Source organism: Tursiops truncatus, chromosome 10 (genome assembly GCF_011762595.2).
Source record: "Tursiops truncatus isolate mTurTru1 chromosome 10, mTurTru1.mat.Y, whole genome shotgun sequence".
NCBI lineage: Eukaryota > Metazoa > Chordata > Mammalia > Artiodactyla > Delphinidae > Tursiops > Tursiops truncatus.
This window is the reverse complement of record NC_047043.1, coordinates 36,584,464-36,603,082: the sequence shown is the minus strand read 5'-3', so window position 1 is coordinate 36,603,082 and position 18,619 is coordinate 36,584,464. Positions and strand designations below refer to the sequence as shown.

Here is an 18,619-nt window from a genome sequence, read left to right as displayed (position 1 = left end):
AGCTCCCGCCTACCCGCACGCCCCGCGCCCCTCCCCCTCCATTTTGGCGCCTTTTCCTTCCCGCCACGTCGTGGCGGCGTAGAGACCATTCTGACCGCAAGAGCTGGGCGGGGGCGTGGGCGTCGCGCGCCGTGTTATGCAGATCAATCGGCTTCTGGTTGGCTGGAGATGCGGCGGCGGGGGCGGGGCCGGGGCGCGGCGACTGAGCGCGAGGGGCGGGGGTGGAGGGGAGTCGCCCTGTCCCGCCGCTTCCCCACCCCCTCTCCTCCCTCCTCCGGTCCAGCAGCCCAGCTCCCCGCCTAGGCCTCCCGGAGAGGCCCCGCCCCATCCCCGCCCGCCCGCGCGCCCCCCACCCGCCGGCGCGCTCCGCCCCTTTACTCCTGGCGGCAGGGCGAGCCGGGTGTCTGCTGCAGCGGCCGCGGTGGCGGAGGAGGCCCGAGAGGACTTGGCGGCAGCGGCGGTGGCGGCGGCGGCGGGACCGGCAGCGGCAGCAGCAGCAGCAGCTACAAGCTCCCTGTGCCGCGGCGCTGCGGCACAAGCCCCACGAGCCGCCCACCCCTCCGCCCTCAGTGCTGCCTGACCCCGCCGGCGTGTCCGTCAGCCGCCAGCCCCCGGCAGCGCCCCCAGTCGTCCTCCGACTCGCCCTCGGCCTTCCGCGTCAGCCGCAGCCGCAACGCCACCCGCAGCCTCAGCCCCAGCCGTAGGCACAGCCACCGGCACAACCCCAGCTCTTGCTGCAGCTCCTCCAGACACCGTCCCTACGCCGACATCCTGGAGGTTGGGATGCTCTTGTCCAAAATCAACTCTCTTGCCCACCTGCGCGCCGCGCCCTGCAACGACCTGCACGCCACCAAGCTGGCGCCCGGTGAGCGCCCCCCCCCCCAACCCGAGGATGGAGTGGCGGCTGGACCTCCAGGGTAGGAGCTGGGGGCTCGCGGGCCGGCACTGAGTCCCCTGTGACTCGCTCTTTCCTAGGCAAGGAGAAGGAGCCCCTGGAGTCACAGTACCAGGTGGGCCCGCTCCTGGGCAGCGGCGGCTTCGGCTCGGTCTACTCAGGCATCCGTGTCGCCGACAACTTGCCGGTGAGTGGGCGGCCCGCCGCGGGGAGGGCGCGCCGGACGGGGGGCGCACGGGTGTGTTTGGCCCGGGCGAGGGAACCTAACGCTCTCTGGGGGGCTTTCCAGGTGGCCATCAAGCACGTGGAGAAGGACCGCATTTCAGACTGGGGAGAGCTGGTGAGTACCCTGGAGGGGGCGACCCCCAGGATGGGTGGGGTGAGGGGCACCCTCCGACTCCCGCCCTAACGCAGCCCCCTCACCCCTCTGCAGCCTAATGGCACCCGAGTGCCCATGGAAGTGGTTCTGCTGAAGAAGGTGAGCTCGGGCTTCTCCGGCGTCATTAGGCTCCTGGACTGGTTCGAGAGGCCCGACAGTTTTGTCCTGATCCTGGAGAGGCCCGAGCCGGTGCAAGACCTCTTCGACTTTATCACGGAAAGGGGGGCCCTGCAGGAGGAGCTGGCTCGCAGCTTCTTCTGGCAGGTGCTGGAGGCCGTGCGGCACTGCCACAACTGCGGGGTGCTTCACCGCGACATCAAGGACGAGAACATCCTTATCGACCTCAGTCGCGGCGAGCTCAAGCTCATCGACTTCGGGTCGGGGGCGCTGCTCAAGGACACCGTCTACACGGACTTCGATGGTGAGCCAGGCCTGGGGGCGGAGCTGCCCGGGAGGGAACTGCCCAGGTGACTCGGCCTGGCCTGGAGGCCTGGGTAGGCTTTCCTCTCCGGCCCTTTGTAAAGGTCATCGGGCCGCCTGGCTCTATGCTAGCAGGGGTGGGGCGAAGGAGAGCTTCCCAGCGTAGGAAAGCCGGGGATTTCAAGCCAGCTGAACCTGTAATGTTTCTGGCATGATTTTATTTTTTAAGTGGAATTCAGTGGGTTCCAAGCTTTCCCGATGAATAAGAGGTTGCGGGCAACCGGCCGTAGCCCAGATTTCTGAAGTCTGACCCAGTTTCCCCGCCAGTAAAAGGATGGGAGGGGGGAAGGGGGAGGAGAGAGCGGGAGAGATGAAAATTGACGCCGGTTTTGTCATTTTTGTTTTGTTTTATAAGGGAGTTAGTTTTCGGTAAGGTAGTTTTTAGAGCTGCAGGTTTTCTTCTCCCCTTTGATTTAGGGACGAATAAGGAATAGAAACAGTAGTTTCGCTAAATAATTCATTGTTGTTGTTGGGTTTTTTTTTTTTTTTTTTTTTTTTGGTGTTGTGGGGTGAGGGAGTCGGGAATGAATGTTGTGAAATAAGATCTTGCTGGTTTGAAAATTAGTTGGGTGTCTCCGCAGAGAGGATGAAAACCTATCCTAGGGAGGGGCTTGGAGAGGGTTCTTTCAGAAAAGAAGGGAGAGCTTGAGATCAAAGCACGGGAGGGTGGGTCATCATCTGAGCGGCTTAACCTAACAAACGACAGCCTTTCAAAACTTGTGACTGGGGCTTGTGGTTTGTGTTTATTTGCCCTTGGAGGACGCTGGGTTGGGCTGCATTTTTTTGTATTTAACAGTTAATGGCTGGCCGGGTCCTCCCATGTTTTTTCCTTCCAGTCTTTGCTGCCCCCTGGTGAGCACCAGCGGGATGGCCCCACTTTTTTTTTTTTTTTTTTACAACTCAAAGTTTGTAAACAGGAATCACGTGGTCTGAAGCCAGCCCTGCCTCTCTACCTTTCCAGTGTGGGGAGGAAGGGGTGTGGGTGTCTACCCATACATCCAGAGGGTGGGGAGGAAGGCCTTTCAAAGGGCACCCTGACTTAGGATACTGTACAAGTGTCCTTGCCTGGGTCATATCTGAAATGAGACTCTCACCCAGCTCCTGGGCAAGGACATTTAATGCAGTTTAAGGATAGTCTGTGGGATACCTCCCTTGATTTTGCAGATGTTCATCCCCTCCTCCCATTGAGGGTGGTCCTACCACATACAGCCCTCAGGCTTTGGGTCTGCGGCCAGCCCTGTTTGTTTCTGTTTATGGTCTGAGCTGGTAGAGAAGTGGGTAATGCTTTGGGTTGGAGAGCTGCCATAAGCTTCTCATCCACTCCTTTTAGCCCTGGCGGGGGGAATGGAGTTCACCCAGCTGCTGAGAGAAGTAGGGTGGTGCTTTTTTTTTTTTTTTAAGAGTTACTCAGCAATACCTCTCAGTTGCTTTGTGTTTTATTTTTGCTAAAAGTATGTTTTCCTTCCTATTCCCCTGGCTTGCAGGGACCCGAGTGTATAGTCCTCCAGAGTGGATCCGCTACCATCGCTACCATGGCAGGTCGGCAGCCGTCTGGTCTCTGGGGATCCTGCTGTACGATATGGTCTGTGGAGATATTCCCTTTGAGCACGATGAGGAGATCATCAGGGGCCAAGTTTTCTTCAGGCAGAGGGTCTCTTCAGGTAATTTCTGCGAAGCCCTTTATTGAGGAGAGGCAGGAATCACGAGGCTGTTAGTCCTCAGGAATGGTCTTTGAGTTTGGAGAGCTTCAGTCTCCAGGAGATACCATGGCCCTTGCCTTAGAATTCTAGGCAAATGATTCACACTTGAGAGCTGGTCTGCAGGAATCAAGTGGTTTGCATTTGAGGGTGCCTTGGTGGGGGGTCAGAGGAGGAGCGTGTGTGAGAATATTAAGAAAAGACCATTTAGTTTCACTGAAAGGTTTTTTTTTAAGTACCAAAGGATCCTGATCCCTCAACTCCTGGCTGTTTTGCCAGGGAGTGAAAAATTGAGGGCTCTTTGAGCCTTCTCCCTTAAGGCAGGCTCTCTTAAATACTGTGGTTCCAGTGACCTCATCGTGGGTGGTGTTCATATTTGTAAATCGGTAGGTGAATTGAATCACCTCATCGTGCTTAGTGATGTCTCATCAAAATCTCTTGTCATCATCTTTCCTATTTCTGTTGAGTGGGCGTCGTGGGAAAGGCCCTAGCTATTGAAGTTTGAAAACTACAGGTTTAAGAGAGGAGCTGTTTTTTAGCTGAAAGCATACTGGAGCATCTAGGTGTTAGTTAATACCTTCTCATTGAAGAATAAGCATTCTAGAAAGGGCAGGCTCTCTGTTGGATCCCTGACTTGTGGGCCCCTGGGAAGCAAAGTGGGAAGACCTTTGAACTGCAAAAACAAGTTGAGTCATTCATAACCTCTATCTTGCTTTCTCTAGAGTGTCAACATCTCATTAGATGGTGCTTGGCCCTGAGACCATCAGATCGGCCATCCTTTGAAGAAATCCAGAACCATCCATGGATGCAAGATGTCCTCCTGCCCCAGGAAACTGCTGATATCCATCTCCACAGCTTGTTGCCAGGGCCCAGCAAATAGCTTCTCGGGCAGGTTCTCCCCTCTCTGTCAGATGCTCAAGGGAGGGGAAGTGTCTGTTTCCAGCTTCCCAAGTACCAGTGACACTTCTCTCCAAGCAGGACAGTGCTTGATACAGGAACAACATTTACAACTCATTCCAGACCCCAGGCCCTGGAGGCTGCCTCCCAAAGGGAGGAAGAGACTCCACTCCAGCCGTCCTAGGCTTCAACTCCTCCCATAGAAGCTCTCCTTCTCATCGGTGTCCAGCATTGCTGGACTTTGCAAAATCCCAGGGGTGGCGGGTGGGGTGGGAGTGGATCAGAATCCAGCCATGGAACTGTTCCCTTCATCAAGAGTTCTGCTGAATGCCGTGATGGGTCGGGTAGGGGGAAATCGGGTTGGGGTGGGATAGGACTAGCACCATTTTAAGTCCCTGTCACCTCTTCCGACTCTTCTGAGTGCCTTCTGTGGGGACTCCGGCTGTGCTGGGAGAAATACTTGAACTTGCCTCTTTTACCTGCTGCTTCTCCAAAAATCTGCCTGGGTTTGGTTCCCTCTCTTTCTCCCCCACCCCTTCCCCCCATCCTTCATATGAAAGGTGCCATGGAAGAGGCTACAGGGCCAAATGCTGAGCCACCTGCCCTTTTTCCACCTCCTTTAGTAAAACTCCCAAGTGAACTGGTCTTCCTTTTTGGTTTTTACTTAACTGTTTCTAAGCCAAGACCTCACACACACACACACACACACACAAAAATGCACAAACAATGCAAATCAACAGAAAAACTGTAAATGTGTGTACAGTTGGCATGGTAGTGTACAAAAGGGTTGTAGTTGATCTAATTCTTTTTTAATTTTGCCTTTAAATTATTTTACCTGTTTTTTTTTTTGTTTTGTTTTGGGTTTTTTTTTTCTTGGAAAGACGCGCATTCTAACCTGGAGGTCAATGTTATTTATTTATTTATTTATTTGGTTCCCTTCCTGCTCCAAGCTTCCACAGCTGCCGCCATAGTTTTCTTTTCTCCTTTCCTCCTCTGACTTGGGGACCTTTTGGGGAAGGCTGCAACGCTTGCTCTGTTTGTTCATAGGGTGACGGGACTCAGGCGGGACAGCTGCTGCAGCTCCCTGACTGCTGCGGGCCCCCTCGCCTGCTTACCCGAGTGGGCATGGGGTCTGTGGGTGATGGGGGAGGGGCATTGCTGACTTGTGTATATAGCATAGATTTATGAAAAGCAGTTCTGGATGGTGTGCCTTCCGGATCCTCTCTGGGGCTGTGTTTTGAGCAGCATGTAGCCTGCTGGTTTTATCTGAGTGAAATACTGTACAGGGGAATAAAAGAGATCTTATTTTTTTTTTTTATACTTGGCGTTTTTTGAATAAAATACCTTTTGTCTTAATTTGTGGCTTAAGTGTTGTCCATGCAGAGGCATGCTAATGCGCGTTAATTGAACGCTTGGTAAATGCCAAAATCTATCCTGGGAGGAAAAAGGGAATTTTCAGCCTGAATCTGGTTTCCTTCAGTAGGACTTCTGGGATAGTCACCTTTCTGAAATGAATGTGTGGCCCAAGGGTAGATGAACCAATCTTGTGTGGACAAGATTTGGCTGGAGGGGCCCAATGCAATCCCAACCTCTATTCCCAATGCAAATTCTAGTAGAGCTGGGCTAATATGGCATATGTGGCTATTTCCCAGTGCTAGTCAGATTTCATGAAATGGCCACTGGTGACTAGTAGCTGTGGAACAATAGAGCATTTCCATCATTGCAGAAAGTTCCACTGGACAAGGCTGACCTAGAAGATACCAAAATTTTGCTAAACTACCAGTTGAGGATTTTTTCAATTGTCTCTCCCACTAGTAAAACATTTTGAGCACGTACCCTTAATAAGTGTTTACTGGGAAACTATATACCTGTGTAAATTTCCCTTCATCTTTAGTGTGGAGTTTAGTCGTTGATAACAGACGTGTGGAAATGCATTCGTTGTTTTGACTTATGCAGTTTTCCTCTCCAATGTGCTCAACAAAAAGCTCATACTGGGAGTAGGCGAAATGTTAGCCCGGCCATTTTCTTACTGCTTGTGCTGGGATAATTAGCATTTTTAGTCCGTGGTTTCTTTGCAGGGATCTGTTTAAGCCTCTTGTTCATTTTGTGAGAGTTCAGTTCAAACTAGATGGTAGAACCCATGAATCCACTTAGTGCACGTGGCCTGACTACGTCCTGAAAGAACAGTGGAGTGAGTACCACTGTCAATGCATGTCAAGTATTCGTAAATATTCGTTTCTTGTTTCTTTAGAAGCATCAATAGCAGCCTACAACATTCTTCCTTCCCCATCATCTTGCTCCCTCCCCTCAGTGCATGCACACACCCTTTGGACACTGGCCCAGATGCTGTCTTGTCAGGTTGTTTGAGGGTCCAGGCCACAATACCGCTCACTCATTGTCACTCCTCACTCCTTAAGCTTGGACTAGATCCCAAACCCTAGCTCGGCTCCCATGTGGCGGTAGGAAAGGAAGGAAGAATTTCTCGGTTCTGGGGGGCTGATTTTCTCAGTTCCCCTTTTCTCTATCCTCCTTGCTCTTCCCAATCTCTTGGAGTATGAGGATTGCATGCCTCATCCTTTACAGTAAAGTTGACAGTTGGCTTAAAAGTTGCTCTAAATGTGTTGAAATCTATCAAAGCCCCACTCTTCTTTCCCTTGAAGTGAGTTTCTGGCAGTTTCCCCATCCTCTATTGAGACTGCTAGGGATGATAGAAGATGGTGTCTCTTTGAAGACGAGTGCAAGATAGTAAGTGCCAAGATACTGGGTGCCAGATATTAGGGGTTGTATAGGAGGGGTGAAAGGTCACAGTCTCTTCTATTGGGCAGTTTAAAATCTAGTGTGGAAAGGGGGTCAGATAACAAACATGACTGTGTGGCCACAGGAATATAGAGGGGAGCAATGGGTAAGAGCATGACTTGGGAATCAGCCTTGGATTTTACCACCATTACTTAACTGGATCCCTTGGGCCTTATAACACCCTCTGAGACTAATCTCTAAATAGAGATATTCATTGAGTGGATTATTAAGAAAATCCAGTTAAATAATGGCTGTACATACATGCAAACAAATATTACCTCCTGCTTAGGGATGCTTCTATATGTAGTAAAAGTACTAAGAAAGAAGTACACGGCAATAAATTCCCAGAGTCAGGATGGTGACTGTTTCCTCTGGGGAAGAGGAAGGGAGGTTGTGATTTAGGGAGGGGTATCTGCATAGGGGCCTTCAACTGTTTGGGCAATGCTTTATTTCATAAACCAGATGGTGAGGACTAAGGTTTTTGCATTATACTTTTTTTTTATTTTGGTCCACGCCTCGCTGCATGTGGGATCTTAGTTCCCCCACCAGGGATCGAACTCGTGCCCCCTGCAGTGGAAGCGTGGAGTCTTAACCACTGGACAGCCAGGGGAGTGTCTGCATTATACTTTATAGCTTTTGGTTTGTCTTAAATATTTCATGATAAAATTTTTAAAGTAATGAATAAATGTGTGCTTATCACAAAGGAGGCAGCAGATGGAGTTATTACTGCCCTTGGCTGAGGTGATCTGGGAAGGCTTTCAAAGAGGAGGCAGCATTTCAACTGGACTTTGAAGAGTGAACGTCAGTTTGTTCACCTGTGAAGTGAGGCACAGAACATACAGGTAAAGCAAAGAAATCCAGAGGGGCTAATGTTTTTCCCCCCATTAGACCAGGGAGGGGCAAACCACAATCTGCTGACCGAGTCTGGCACACTACCTGGTTTTGCACGGCCTGTAAGCTAAGACTTGGTTTAACATTTTAAATGGTTGAAAACAGACTGAGTGAGGAATAATATTTCATAAGAGGTAAAGATTATGTGAAATTTAATTGTCAGCATTAATAAATAAAGCGCATCTGTTTACGAATTGTTTATGACTGCTTTCGTACTGCAATGGCAGAGTTGAGTAGTTGTGACAAAGACCTTATGGCCAGCAAAGCCAAAAATATTTACTATCTGGCCCTTTACAGAAAAAAGTTTGCAAGTTCCTGCACTAGAGCATGGTCTCATTGATTCATCTGCATCTTTTATAACACTTGGCGATAATAGCTAACACTCATTCAGTACCTACCATGTGCCCAGCACTGTTCTGCATGCTTTGCATGTCTTAGTCTTACAACAACTCTCCATGAGGGAGATACTATTATTTATCCCCATTTTGCAGGTGGGGAAAACTGAGGTGCAGAGCAGTAAGTACTGTGTCAAAAGTCACATACCTAAGAAGTGGCCAGGTTAGAATTTGGACCCAGGTGGTCCATGCTCACTACCACTCTGCTATACTGCTACTTAATAAATGTTTGTGTAGATTAGTCATCTCAAGTTTCCTTCAGGGCCCAGAATCTGGGTGGACGTCAGGGCAGTTCTTCCCCAGACTCCAGAGAGTCAGGTAAACAGTTCTGTTCCATGGAAATATTCATTACTGGCTCTTGTGAGCTACCCTTCACTTGGGCCTGGGTGGGGAGGAAGAGTTGGAGGCGGTAAAGGGAGGAGAGAGGGGATGGGGCGGGGTGGTTAGGGGGTGGGGCAGGCACACATTTCTTGTAAATGTTACTCAGCTCCTTCAACTGCTCTGCTGGTTCTTGGAAACCCTTACCACAAAGGACCCATCGAGAACAGTGTTAAAGCAGATATGGCCTCATCCCCAGTTCATTTCCTGCCCAGCCTTGCACTAGTAACTCCGATTGCCAAGAGCAAGGTTGCAGTGACCCCTCAGCATCGCTGTGGGAGGAAGTGCAAAAATAAGCAGAACTAGGGTCAAGCTGAGAGGACAGTCTTTATTTTTATTTACTGTAACAAGACATCTGATGTACAGAACTGGGTTAATCATAATCCTTGGTTCATGATATAGTCTCATCCTTGGTTCGAGCCTGGCCTGCTGTTATATTATACTGGGTGGTGAATCCCATTCAAGAAGCAGACATCAGCAATAACATCCATCTACCTATATGATCCTTTCTTAGTCCATTCCTTGCCTCTCCCAGACATAACCTGCTGTCCTGAATGTTGTGCTTAGCATTCTTCTACATTTCTTAAAAAAAGTTTTTATTTCATAGCCATGTGTTCCTAAATTATGTAGTGTTTCGTTTCCGTTGTTCTTGAACTTTATAAAAAGATTATCAGGCGGGTATGTAGTGATCTGCAACTTGCTCTTTTTACTCAACATTATGTTATAAAGATTCATGCGTGTTTTAGCACGTGTTTCATTTTCACTCTAGAATATTCCATCGTATGGACAGGCATTTGGGTTGTGGTCGTTGGAGGCCAGTCTTTAGGGTCCCCCTGAGTAAGTTACTTAGGAGGTCGGCACATACAGCCAGGTATAGCCCTTGCCCCATACCCCAGGGTAAGAGCCAGGGACTGTGGAGCCATTCCAGATTTATCCACGCAGCATCTACGGTGCACCGGGCACCACGCTGTAAACGCTGAGAACTCCTTTTTCATGCGTGAGTGGGCAGAATCAGGCTTTTCTCGGGGTTTAACGTGATGCCAGCAAATAGACAAATGTCACAGCAAAGCAAAGATCCGACGTTGCCTGGGGTCCAGTGGGATCTATGGATCTGGCAGTTACAGCTGTGACTGTTGTGAATGGTGCAGGGATGATGATATGGTGAGGTGTGTGTATGTGTGCAACTATGTGTATCTTTGGTGTGCGTGGTGAAGCATGGTGGTGTATACGTATTTGCGTGTGTGTGTGTTCATGTGAATGTAGAGTATAGCGCGTGCAGGTGTGGGTGTTGTATATGTGTAAGTATGTGTTGTGCCTCGGTACATACACACTCATTCTTTATTTTAATTAAAATTTTTTTATTTTCTTATTTTTTTATTTTTGGCTGTGCTGGGTCTTCCCTGCTGCACGCGGGCTTTCTCTAGTTACAGCGAGTGGGGCCTACTCTTCATTGCAGTGCATGGGCTTCTCACTGCTGTGGCTTCTCTTGTTGCGGAGCACAGGCTCTAGGCACGCAGGCTTCAGTAGATGCGGCGCGTGGGCTTCAGTAGTTGTGGCTCACGGACTCTAGAGCGCAGGCTCAGTAGTTGTGGCTCACGGGCTTAGTTGCTCCACGGCATGTGGGATCTTCCCGGACCAGGGCTCGAACCCGTGTCCCCTGCATTGGCAGGCGGATTCTTATCCACTGCGCCACCAGGGAAGTCCCCACACTCATTCTTGGAGGTACTACCTGCTTCCCCACCTGGACTAAAGAGTCACATTTCTTCACCCCATGGCCTGCTGCCTCTTTTCCTACCTTTGCCCTGGTTCTGTCCTCTGCCCCACTCCCTTCTCTCACCTCTCTTCACCTCTTACCTTCTTCTCGATCTTCAACTCAGATCCCTCCTCCCAGAACCACCCACCCAATTCTCTTTCTTCCTCTTCCCAGCTCCTCCTCCAGATGGCCAATCCCAATATACCTTTGAGATCTCATCCTTATTTAACCTTGCAATCTTCATAAAACTGTTGGCCGCCCACTGGTTTCATAACTCCTGGTTTGCCTTTCACTCCTCTGTCGATTAGGCCGCATTTCCTCTCCCTCTCCTTGCCCTTTAAACTTGGGTGTTCTTTCCCTTCCTCACCCCCAAGCCCTCTGTGTTGGCCAGGATCCTGGCAGGAAACAGATGGCACACTCAGATTGGGTAATGCAGGGAAGAGTGTGAAAAAGAACTATTTACAAAGGTGTGGGGCAGGTGCTGGGAAACCACATGGGGCAGTGCTGTACCCTGGGGCTAGCAGCAGTGGGAGCACTTCCTCGCTCAGGCCTGAGGGCTGGAGGAGGAACCCTGCCTGATGTGAGCTGTAACCTTCATTCGAGAGAAGCGGTCACCCTGTGCTAACCCTGCATGGAGGGAGTGAGACAGAAATACCCGTGCTTCTCTCTTCCCATCCTCTGATCTCCTACCAGGGCCTCCCATGGACTGAACCCAGCTGAAAGCCAGAAGGCAGGGAGTCTGGTGTGAGGCAGTCCACATAGGTCAGCCTTTCCAGGCACAGAGCAAGCTGGAGAAGGGTGGGGAATAGCTCTGGAGGCCAAGGGAAAACGCCCAGCATGGTCACCGCTGTATTGTGCTTCCTCCCCTGGCTTCACGGACCGTCTTCTTCATGGTGATTGCCACAACTCCTGCATAGACCTCTCTCCTGAGTTCAGGCCTGGGGATCAATAGCCTCCTAGATACCACTGCCCAGGGGCTCCCAGGAACCCAGGAACTGAATATCACTTGAGTGCCTGCAGGAAAATGATGGAGACCTTCCCAACCCCTGAATTCCACCCTGCCACTGCTCACCTCTCAGCTCCGCTCATGAAGTTCCTTGGAGACACAGATGCCCACATATTTTGTAAGTGAAAAGAATTTTTTTTGCTTATAAAAATGATACAAGCTTTTTAGTAAAAATAATGGTATGAAGTGAATTAAAGCTATATGATGTAATTCTACCAATCCAGAGAGAAATACATCCATATTTATATTTAAATATGTATATATTTATATGTACACACATATTATCTATATATAATTTTATAGAACAGAGCTCATGTTTTTGGTAACCTGTTTTTCCCTCACTTAACAATGTACTATCGAAATGCTTCCATTTCAAGAACTATGGACAAACATAATCATTTTGATACGGCTACAGTATGGGTGTACATTATTAATTTTGGTAGTTTGTAATTTTCTGCCATTATATATGAAATATTCTGTTACCTGATATGGCTTTGGGCAAAGATGAATTGTTGCTTATGTCAACATCTATTATTCTTTTCTTTCCTTGGTCATAGAACCTCTGATTTTTTAGCTAGTCATATGGCCTTTCTTAAGAATAAAGACTAACTCCCTCAGATTCCCTTGCAGCTAGCTGTGGACACATGACAAAGTTCTGCCCGGTGAAAAAGAAGCAAAAGAGTTTTGGGAGCAGATTCCAAGGAAATTCCTTAAGAGACACCTGGTATGCACCCTTCCCCTTTGGATGGAAGGAGGAGCTATTATGGGAAGAGGGTCCTGTGGTTGTGGGGAGGGGATACATGCAGAGTAAGCAAAAGTAAAGAGCTCCCTCAGGCCACTCCATTCATCCAAGCCCTCATCACTATCATTTTATTTTATGGCAAGCTTTTACTATTTCACCAGAAAAATATTTTCCCCTTAAGTGAGTGATTTTTTGTAAGTGTATGGTGTCTTTAAATATATTTCATTGTATCTTGGAGACCAGTGTCTGCCCTCTCACGCCCCTCATGACACATCTCTCCAATTTTATAATATAAATCAGTTAAAAAGTGAAATTTGATATCAAGCCGAGTCTCATTTACTTATACCGATTCATGGGGGAAATTATATGGTAATATGAATAATCTAAAATAAAAGATAAAATGTATATTTGGCCCTGGAATGTATGCCTTAATCTAACACATTTTCATTGATGGAGAGAGGAAGGGAATGAACATTCTTTTTGAAACCAACTTTATCGAGGGATCATTTACATATACTAACTCGCACCTATTTTAAGTGTACTGTTCCATGTGTTTTGACAAACGTACATGCCCATATAAACACTACCACAATCAACATAGAATATTTCCACCCCCACAAAAGTTCCCTTGGCCTTTTTCCTTGATTACCCAACCCACCCCCACTAGCCCTAGGCAACCACTGATCTAGTTTCTGTCACTATAGGTTAGTTTTGCCTGTTCTAGAATTTCATTTAAATGGTGTCATACAGCATGTCATTTTTGAGCATGACCATTTATTGGGTGCCTAGCATGTGACAGACACTTTACAAGTGCGTAATCATTTCTCTTTTAGAGATAGGAAAACCAAGACTTAGAAGTTAAATAATTTACCCAGGTCACATGGCTAGTATAGTCAGATGCTCAAGTCCCTTATAGAAAACAGCATGGTATTTGCATGTAACCTACACATATCCTCCCATATACTTTAAATCATCTCTAGATTACTTTTAACACTTAATATGATGCAAATGCTATGTAAATAGTTGTAAATACAATGTAAATGCTATATAAATAGTTACCAGTGCAGCAAATTCAAGTTTTGCTTTTTGGAATTTTATGGAATTTATTTTCTTCCCGAATATTTTCTATCTGCATTTGGTTGAATCCTCGGATGTGAAACCCGTGGATACGGAGGGCTGACTGTAAATGGCAGAGTAGAATCCTAAGTTTATCTGACTCCAAATTTATGGTCCCACCTTACACACCACACTGCTGCTGCCCTTGGTTTTACAGAGACCCTAAAAGATGAATATATTAGGGGCAGATGTAAGGTCAAAGTTTACAATCTTATGAAAAGGTGAGAGTAAGGCACACAGAACAACTGGAGAACAGACAAGAAGATACATAATAAAATGTCAAAATATATTGTGGTTACACAATAAAATACACACCAAAAATATGTTGTCTACGTTGTACAGATACAAATAGCCACATAAGGAGAGAATGAAGAGAAGAGAATGTTGGCTGAAGATGTCATGGCAGGTTCTTAGTGGGGCAAGATTATCTGCCACCCTAGGCATATACTTCAGACAAAATCATGGAGCTGAGCCAGGAGAATCTGACTCAGCAGGGCCAGATCTCAGGTCTTCTTCCTTCCTGTCTGGTCAAATCCATGTTGGAATCTGAAGTTTAGGAAATTATAATTTAATAAGGCAAACACAAGAGTCCCCAAATCCCAGAACAGTAGCGTTAGAAGGGCAGCTGGGATGCTTCAAGGAGTTTAAGGACAAGTCAAAAGAAGAACAACAATTCTCCAGCTTCCATAGGGTCATGTTTCAAAAGTTTGTTTATCACTTGTTTGAAATTCAACACATCTTTTCAGAGAAACCACATTACAAATGGAGGTTGGTCTCTCAGATCTGCCCTCAAATGCTGAGTTAACACATGAGGTGGCCGAAATACTATACAACCACTATGAAAACAACACTGTGGCAATCCTAGAACTCAGAAAAAGCAGTGGATTGTGGACTCATAGACAGCTTGACCTGTTGCCTAGACCTCCCTCCTACCCAGTACAGCGATCAGCTCCACCATACCGCCGTCTGTAGGCATTCATTCTACCTTAGCTGAGTCCATCCTCCTTGCAAGAGAGAAAATTCTTCCTTGTTTCAAGCTGAAGCTTGTCTTATGCTACCTTTCCTTCCTTGGTCCTAGTTCCACTCTCTAACTCTACGTGAAACTGATCACTTTCCCATTTAACAAGTCTTCAAAAGGTTTATGGGTATTCGTTTTACTATTTTTTTCAACCTTTCTTTCAGTTTGAAGTCTTTCTTAATAAGAAGTTGCAGGAAATTTTTGAAAAAATAAATTCAAGTGTTTGTCACCTCAGTAAATATTTTCTCTCTCAAATTGGCAAGGACTGAATATAGTAATCAAGAAAGATTACTGGCCTACTTGAAAAAAAAAATGTGACTACAAAGTACCCAGCTAATTAGACATCTGTCAGGGGTAAGAAAATAACAGAAGAGCCAGCCAACTTCAGCACTTGGATGACGGGCAGAAGCCTAAAACAAAAACCTTTTTTCTAGGATGCTGTCAGGAATATTTGAGATTATGTCAAAGAAAGTATAGGGTGGCGGGACTTCCCTGGTGGCGCAGTGGCTAAGACTCCGCCTGCCAATGCAGGGGACATGAGTTCGATCCCTGGTCCGGGAAGATCCCACATGCCACGGAGCAACTAAGCCCGTGTGCCACAACTACTGAGCCTGCACTCTAGAGCCCGCGAGCCACAATACTGAGCCCATGTGCCACAACTACTGAAGCCCGCGTGCCTAGAGCCCGTGCTCCACAACAAGAGAAGCCACGACAATGAGAAGACCGCGCACTGCAATGAAGAGTAGCCCCGCTCGCCGCAACTAGAGAAAGCCCGCGCGCAGCAACGACAACCCAACACAGCCAAAAAATAAATTAATTAATTAAAAAAAAAAAGAAAGTATAGGGTGGGCCAGGTACATAGCAGGTGCTACTAAATACTGTCAGTTTTTGTCATTCACAGTAGCTGTGTTCTATAAAGTTGCTGCAAACACTGAATTAGTGAATAGTGAATCACTACTCTTAGGGGAAATACAGGGTTAGGTTCCTGTGAGCCTTTGGGCACAAACATTTCAGGTGTGCTTCGTGTTATTTAATATATATTATTGATCCATTCACATTAAACTCATGGCCAACAGTCCTATAATTCATGCCTGAGGGAAGCTTATCTAGCACATGGGGGCAGTTTTAAACAGCAGAGTCACCAACAGTAAGCACAAAAATGCCAAAAGCATGGCACTAAATTTACCACAAAAGGACACTTGTTTACAGTATGATAGCTGAAACAATAAGGCAGCATCACCTTACCCCACCTTAGCTGGCAGTGTTGGGCAAGTCATGCATGGTGGGTGACAAATGTTTTGACAATTTGCATACATCTAAAATTACCATGAAAGCACTGTGAATATTGATCTGTGGATCACAAATAAGTTTTAGCGAGAAGGCAAATTGACAAATACAGAATCCACAGATAATAAAGATTAATTTTATCATGATATGGATGGTTGAAGTCCTTGGTGATTAAGGAGTTTTTGTTTTCATTTGTTTATGTATTTATTTTTGCATTTAACTTTTCTTTCATATACTTTATTTCTTTGGAGAATCATGAGGTCAGCAAGGTAGATGGTCTTATCCTCATTTTATAGATGTTGAGTGGCAGAGACAAGACAAGAACTAAGTCTTTAACCTTCTGTGTGTCCACTCCAAGTGGGTTTTAGTTTCAGTTACCACAAAATGTAATTATTCAAGCCTACTCAACTGCCACTCAGTTTTGACATCTTCAAATTTCTAGTCATCTAGATACTCAGTTAAGGAAGAATTTTTTTTAAAAAATTAGTTAATTAATTTTATTTATTTATTTTTGGCTGCATTGGATCTTCGTTGCTGTGTGTGGGCTTTTCTCTAGTTGCAGTGAGCGGGGGCTACTCTTTGTTGCAGTGCACGGTCTTCTCATTGCAGTGGCTTCTCTTGTTGCAGAGCACGGGCTCTAGGCATGTGGGCTTTAGTAGTTGTGGCTTGGGGGCTCAGTGGTTGTGGTTCGCGGGCTCTAGAGCACAGGCTCAGTAGTTGTGGCGCATGGGCTTTGTTGCTTCGCAGCATGTGGGATCTTCCCAGATCAGGGATCAAACCCATGTCCCCTACATTGGCAGGAGGATACTTAACCACTGCACCACCAGGGAAGCCCTAAAGAAGTCTTTTTTTTGTTTGTTTATTTTTTTTTTATTTTTCGGTACGCGGGCCTCTCACTGCTGTGGCCTCTCCCGTTGCGGAGCACAGGCTCCGGACGCGCAGGCTCAGCGGCCATGGTTCACGGGCCCAGCCGCTCCGCGGCATGTGGGACCTTCCCGGACCGGGGCACGAACCCGTGTTCCCTGCATCGGCAGGCGGACTCTCAACCACTGTGCCACCAGGGAAGCCCAAGAAGTCTTTTTTTATGATGCAATGAGTTATTTATATCAGTATGGAGTCATGGTTATTTATTTTATTCTATGGGTTAGAAAATCCAAAACTATGGTTACTTATTGTCTTGCACAAACTATTCCAGCTTTGGCCATTGGAAGCGCTTTCAGGTTGGTTCCTGTGTCCTTTCGAAGAGCTCCCAACTTTCTCTGAGCACTCTCCTACTTCCTGTCACAACAAGATGCCCTATGCTCGTCTTGTGTTTTGCCTCCCCAGCCCAGAATCAACCACTTCTCTAAGGAACCTTGGTTCCTTTTATGGAAGAATGGTATTTAAAAACCAAATCTGGGTTCTAGATGTGCTCAGTTGCTCCTGGGGTGTCACTGCTTCTATGCCATCTCAGGGCCCAGAGTTAGGAAATGTATGTACAGATACTGATCCGTGCCTAAACGCAGATCTATTTATGTATCTATTTATGATACCAGTTAAGGAACTTTTTATGAAGGTCCTTCCTATGTCTTTGCAACTTAGTATGCACTAGGTTTACAATAAATATTTGCTGAATTGAATCGAATTAATTAGAAATCTAGGGGAACAATATGACACAGAACAGCGTTTGAGGATTGAAAGAGAGAGCAAGATAAATCTTTGTCACCTGGCGACACAGAAAGGGCCCAGTCCTGAATCAGAGGTCAGGGGTCAAGGACCAGCTCTTGCTGCTTAGGACCCTGAGTCAGTTACCTAACCTGTATGGACCTCAGTTTCCCATCCATAAGAAGAAGGACTAACTGGCCGAAGTGATCCATAAGATTCCTTTCAGCTTGGGAACACAAATCTGATCAAATTGCTCACTTGCTTCAAATATATTTTAAGGGCAGGCAGTTTCTCTATTTTTTTAAACCACAATCCTTATATAATTTATATGTGGCCTGATGTGTGTGTGTGTGAACATATATCCATATATGAACACATATGTACATACACACATACACATACATCTGTGTATTAGGGATTGGTTTGAGATACTGTAACAGAAACATAAGTGTCCCTTAACTAAGATAGAAATTATCTTTTACATAACTTGACTTCTCTTTTATAGTCCGCTTTTCAAGGCTTTAACACTCAAACCACAGCTTTCAGCTCTGGGCCCAAAGTGACTGTTCTAGTTCCTACCATCAAGTCTGTATCCCAGCCAGTGGAAAAGGGAAAGACACAAAGGACTGCATACCATTCCTTCAGGAGCAGGACCCAGAAGTGGCACACACCATGGCTGCTCACACTGCACTGGCCAGCACTTAGGCACATGGCCACATCTGACGGCAAAAGAGGCTGGACAATGTAGACTCCTGCTGGGTGGCCACGTGCCAACACTTGGGGATCTGAATATTAAAATGAAGAAGAGCATGGATTGATGGAAAACTTGTAGTATCTGCCATAATATATAAAACGCAAACACCATCTTCACAAAATGGTGCTTACTTTTTTTTTTTTTTGGCCCCGCTGCGCGGCTTGCAAGATCTTAGTTCCCTGACCAGGGATTGAACCAGGGCCCTCGGCAGTGAGAGCGCGGAGACATAACCACTGGGTTGCCAGGAAATTCCTGGTACTTGCTCTTAATACAGAGAGTATCATTTTTCTCTATTTTATTCTGGTCTACATTTAATTTCCTTTTTATTTTTAAAAATACTGGTCTTGTCCTACTAAATTCACTTCACCGTACTTGAATGAATTACAACCCTCATTTTGAAAAACACAACCCCAGAGCAAAGTGCAAACTCCCGGGCACAGTATGGTGGCCTCTTCAAGACATGACTGCCGATCACTCTGCAGCCTCCTTCC

The 18,619-nt window shown here is 46.9% G+C and overlaps 1 protein-coding gene and 1 long non-coding RNA gene across 2 annotated transcripts; both read left to right on the top strand.

The window, feature by feature from the left end:
- The first annotated feature begins 394 nt into the window (after positions 1-394).
- Positions 395-5,704, top strand: PIM1 (Pim-1 proto-oncogene, serine/threonine kinase). The gene is made up of 6 exons (XM_033864331.2): positions 395-865; positions 976-1,082; positions 1,185-1,235; positions 1,329-1,695; positions 3,239-3,415; positions 4,174-5,704. Exons 1-6 carry the CDS (start codon positions 784-786, stop codon positions 4,329-4,331), a joined length of 942 nt encoding a protein of 313 aa, XP_033720222.1. The 5' UTR covers positions 395-783; the 3' UTR covers positions 4,332-5,704.
- A 3,194-nt stretch (positions 5,705-8,898) lies between these two features.
- On the top strand, positions 8,899-12,546 carry LOC109552537 (uncharacterized). The gene is made up of 2 exons (XR_002179360.3): positions 8,899-11,685; positions 12,198-12,546. It is a non-coding gene; the product is annotated as an uncharacterized lncRNA (long non-coding RNA).
- The last annotated feature ends 6,073 nt before the right edge of the window (positions 12,547-18,619 follow it).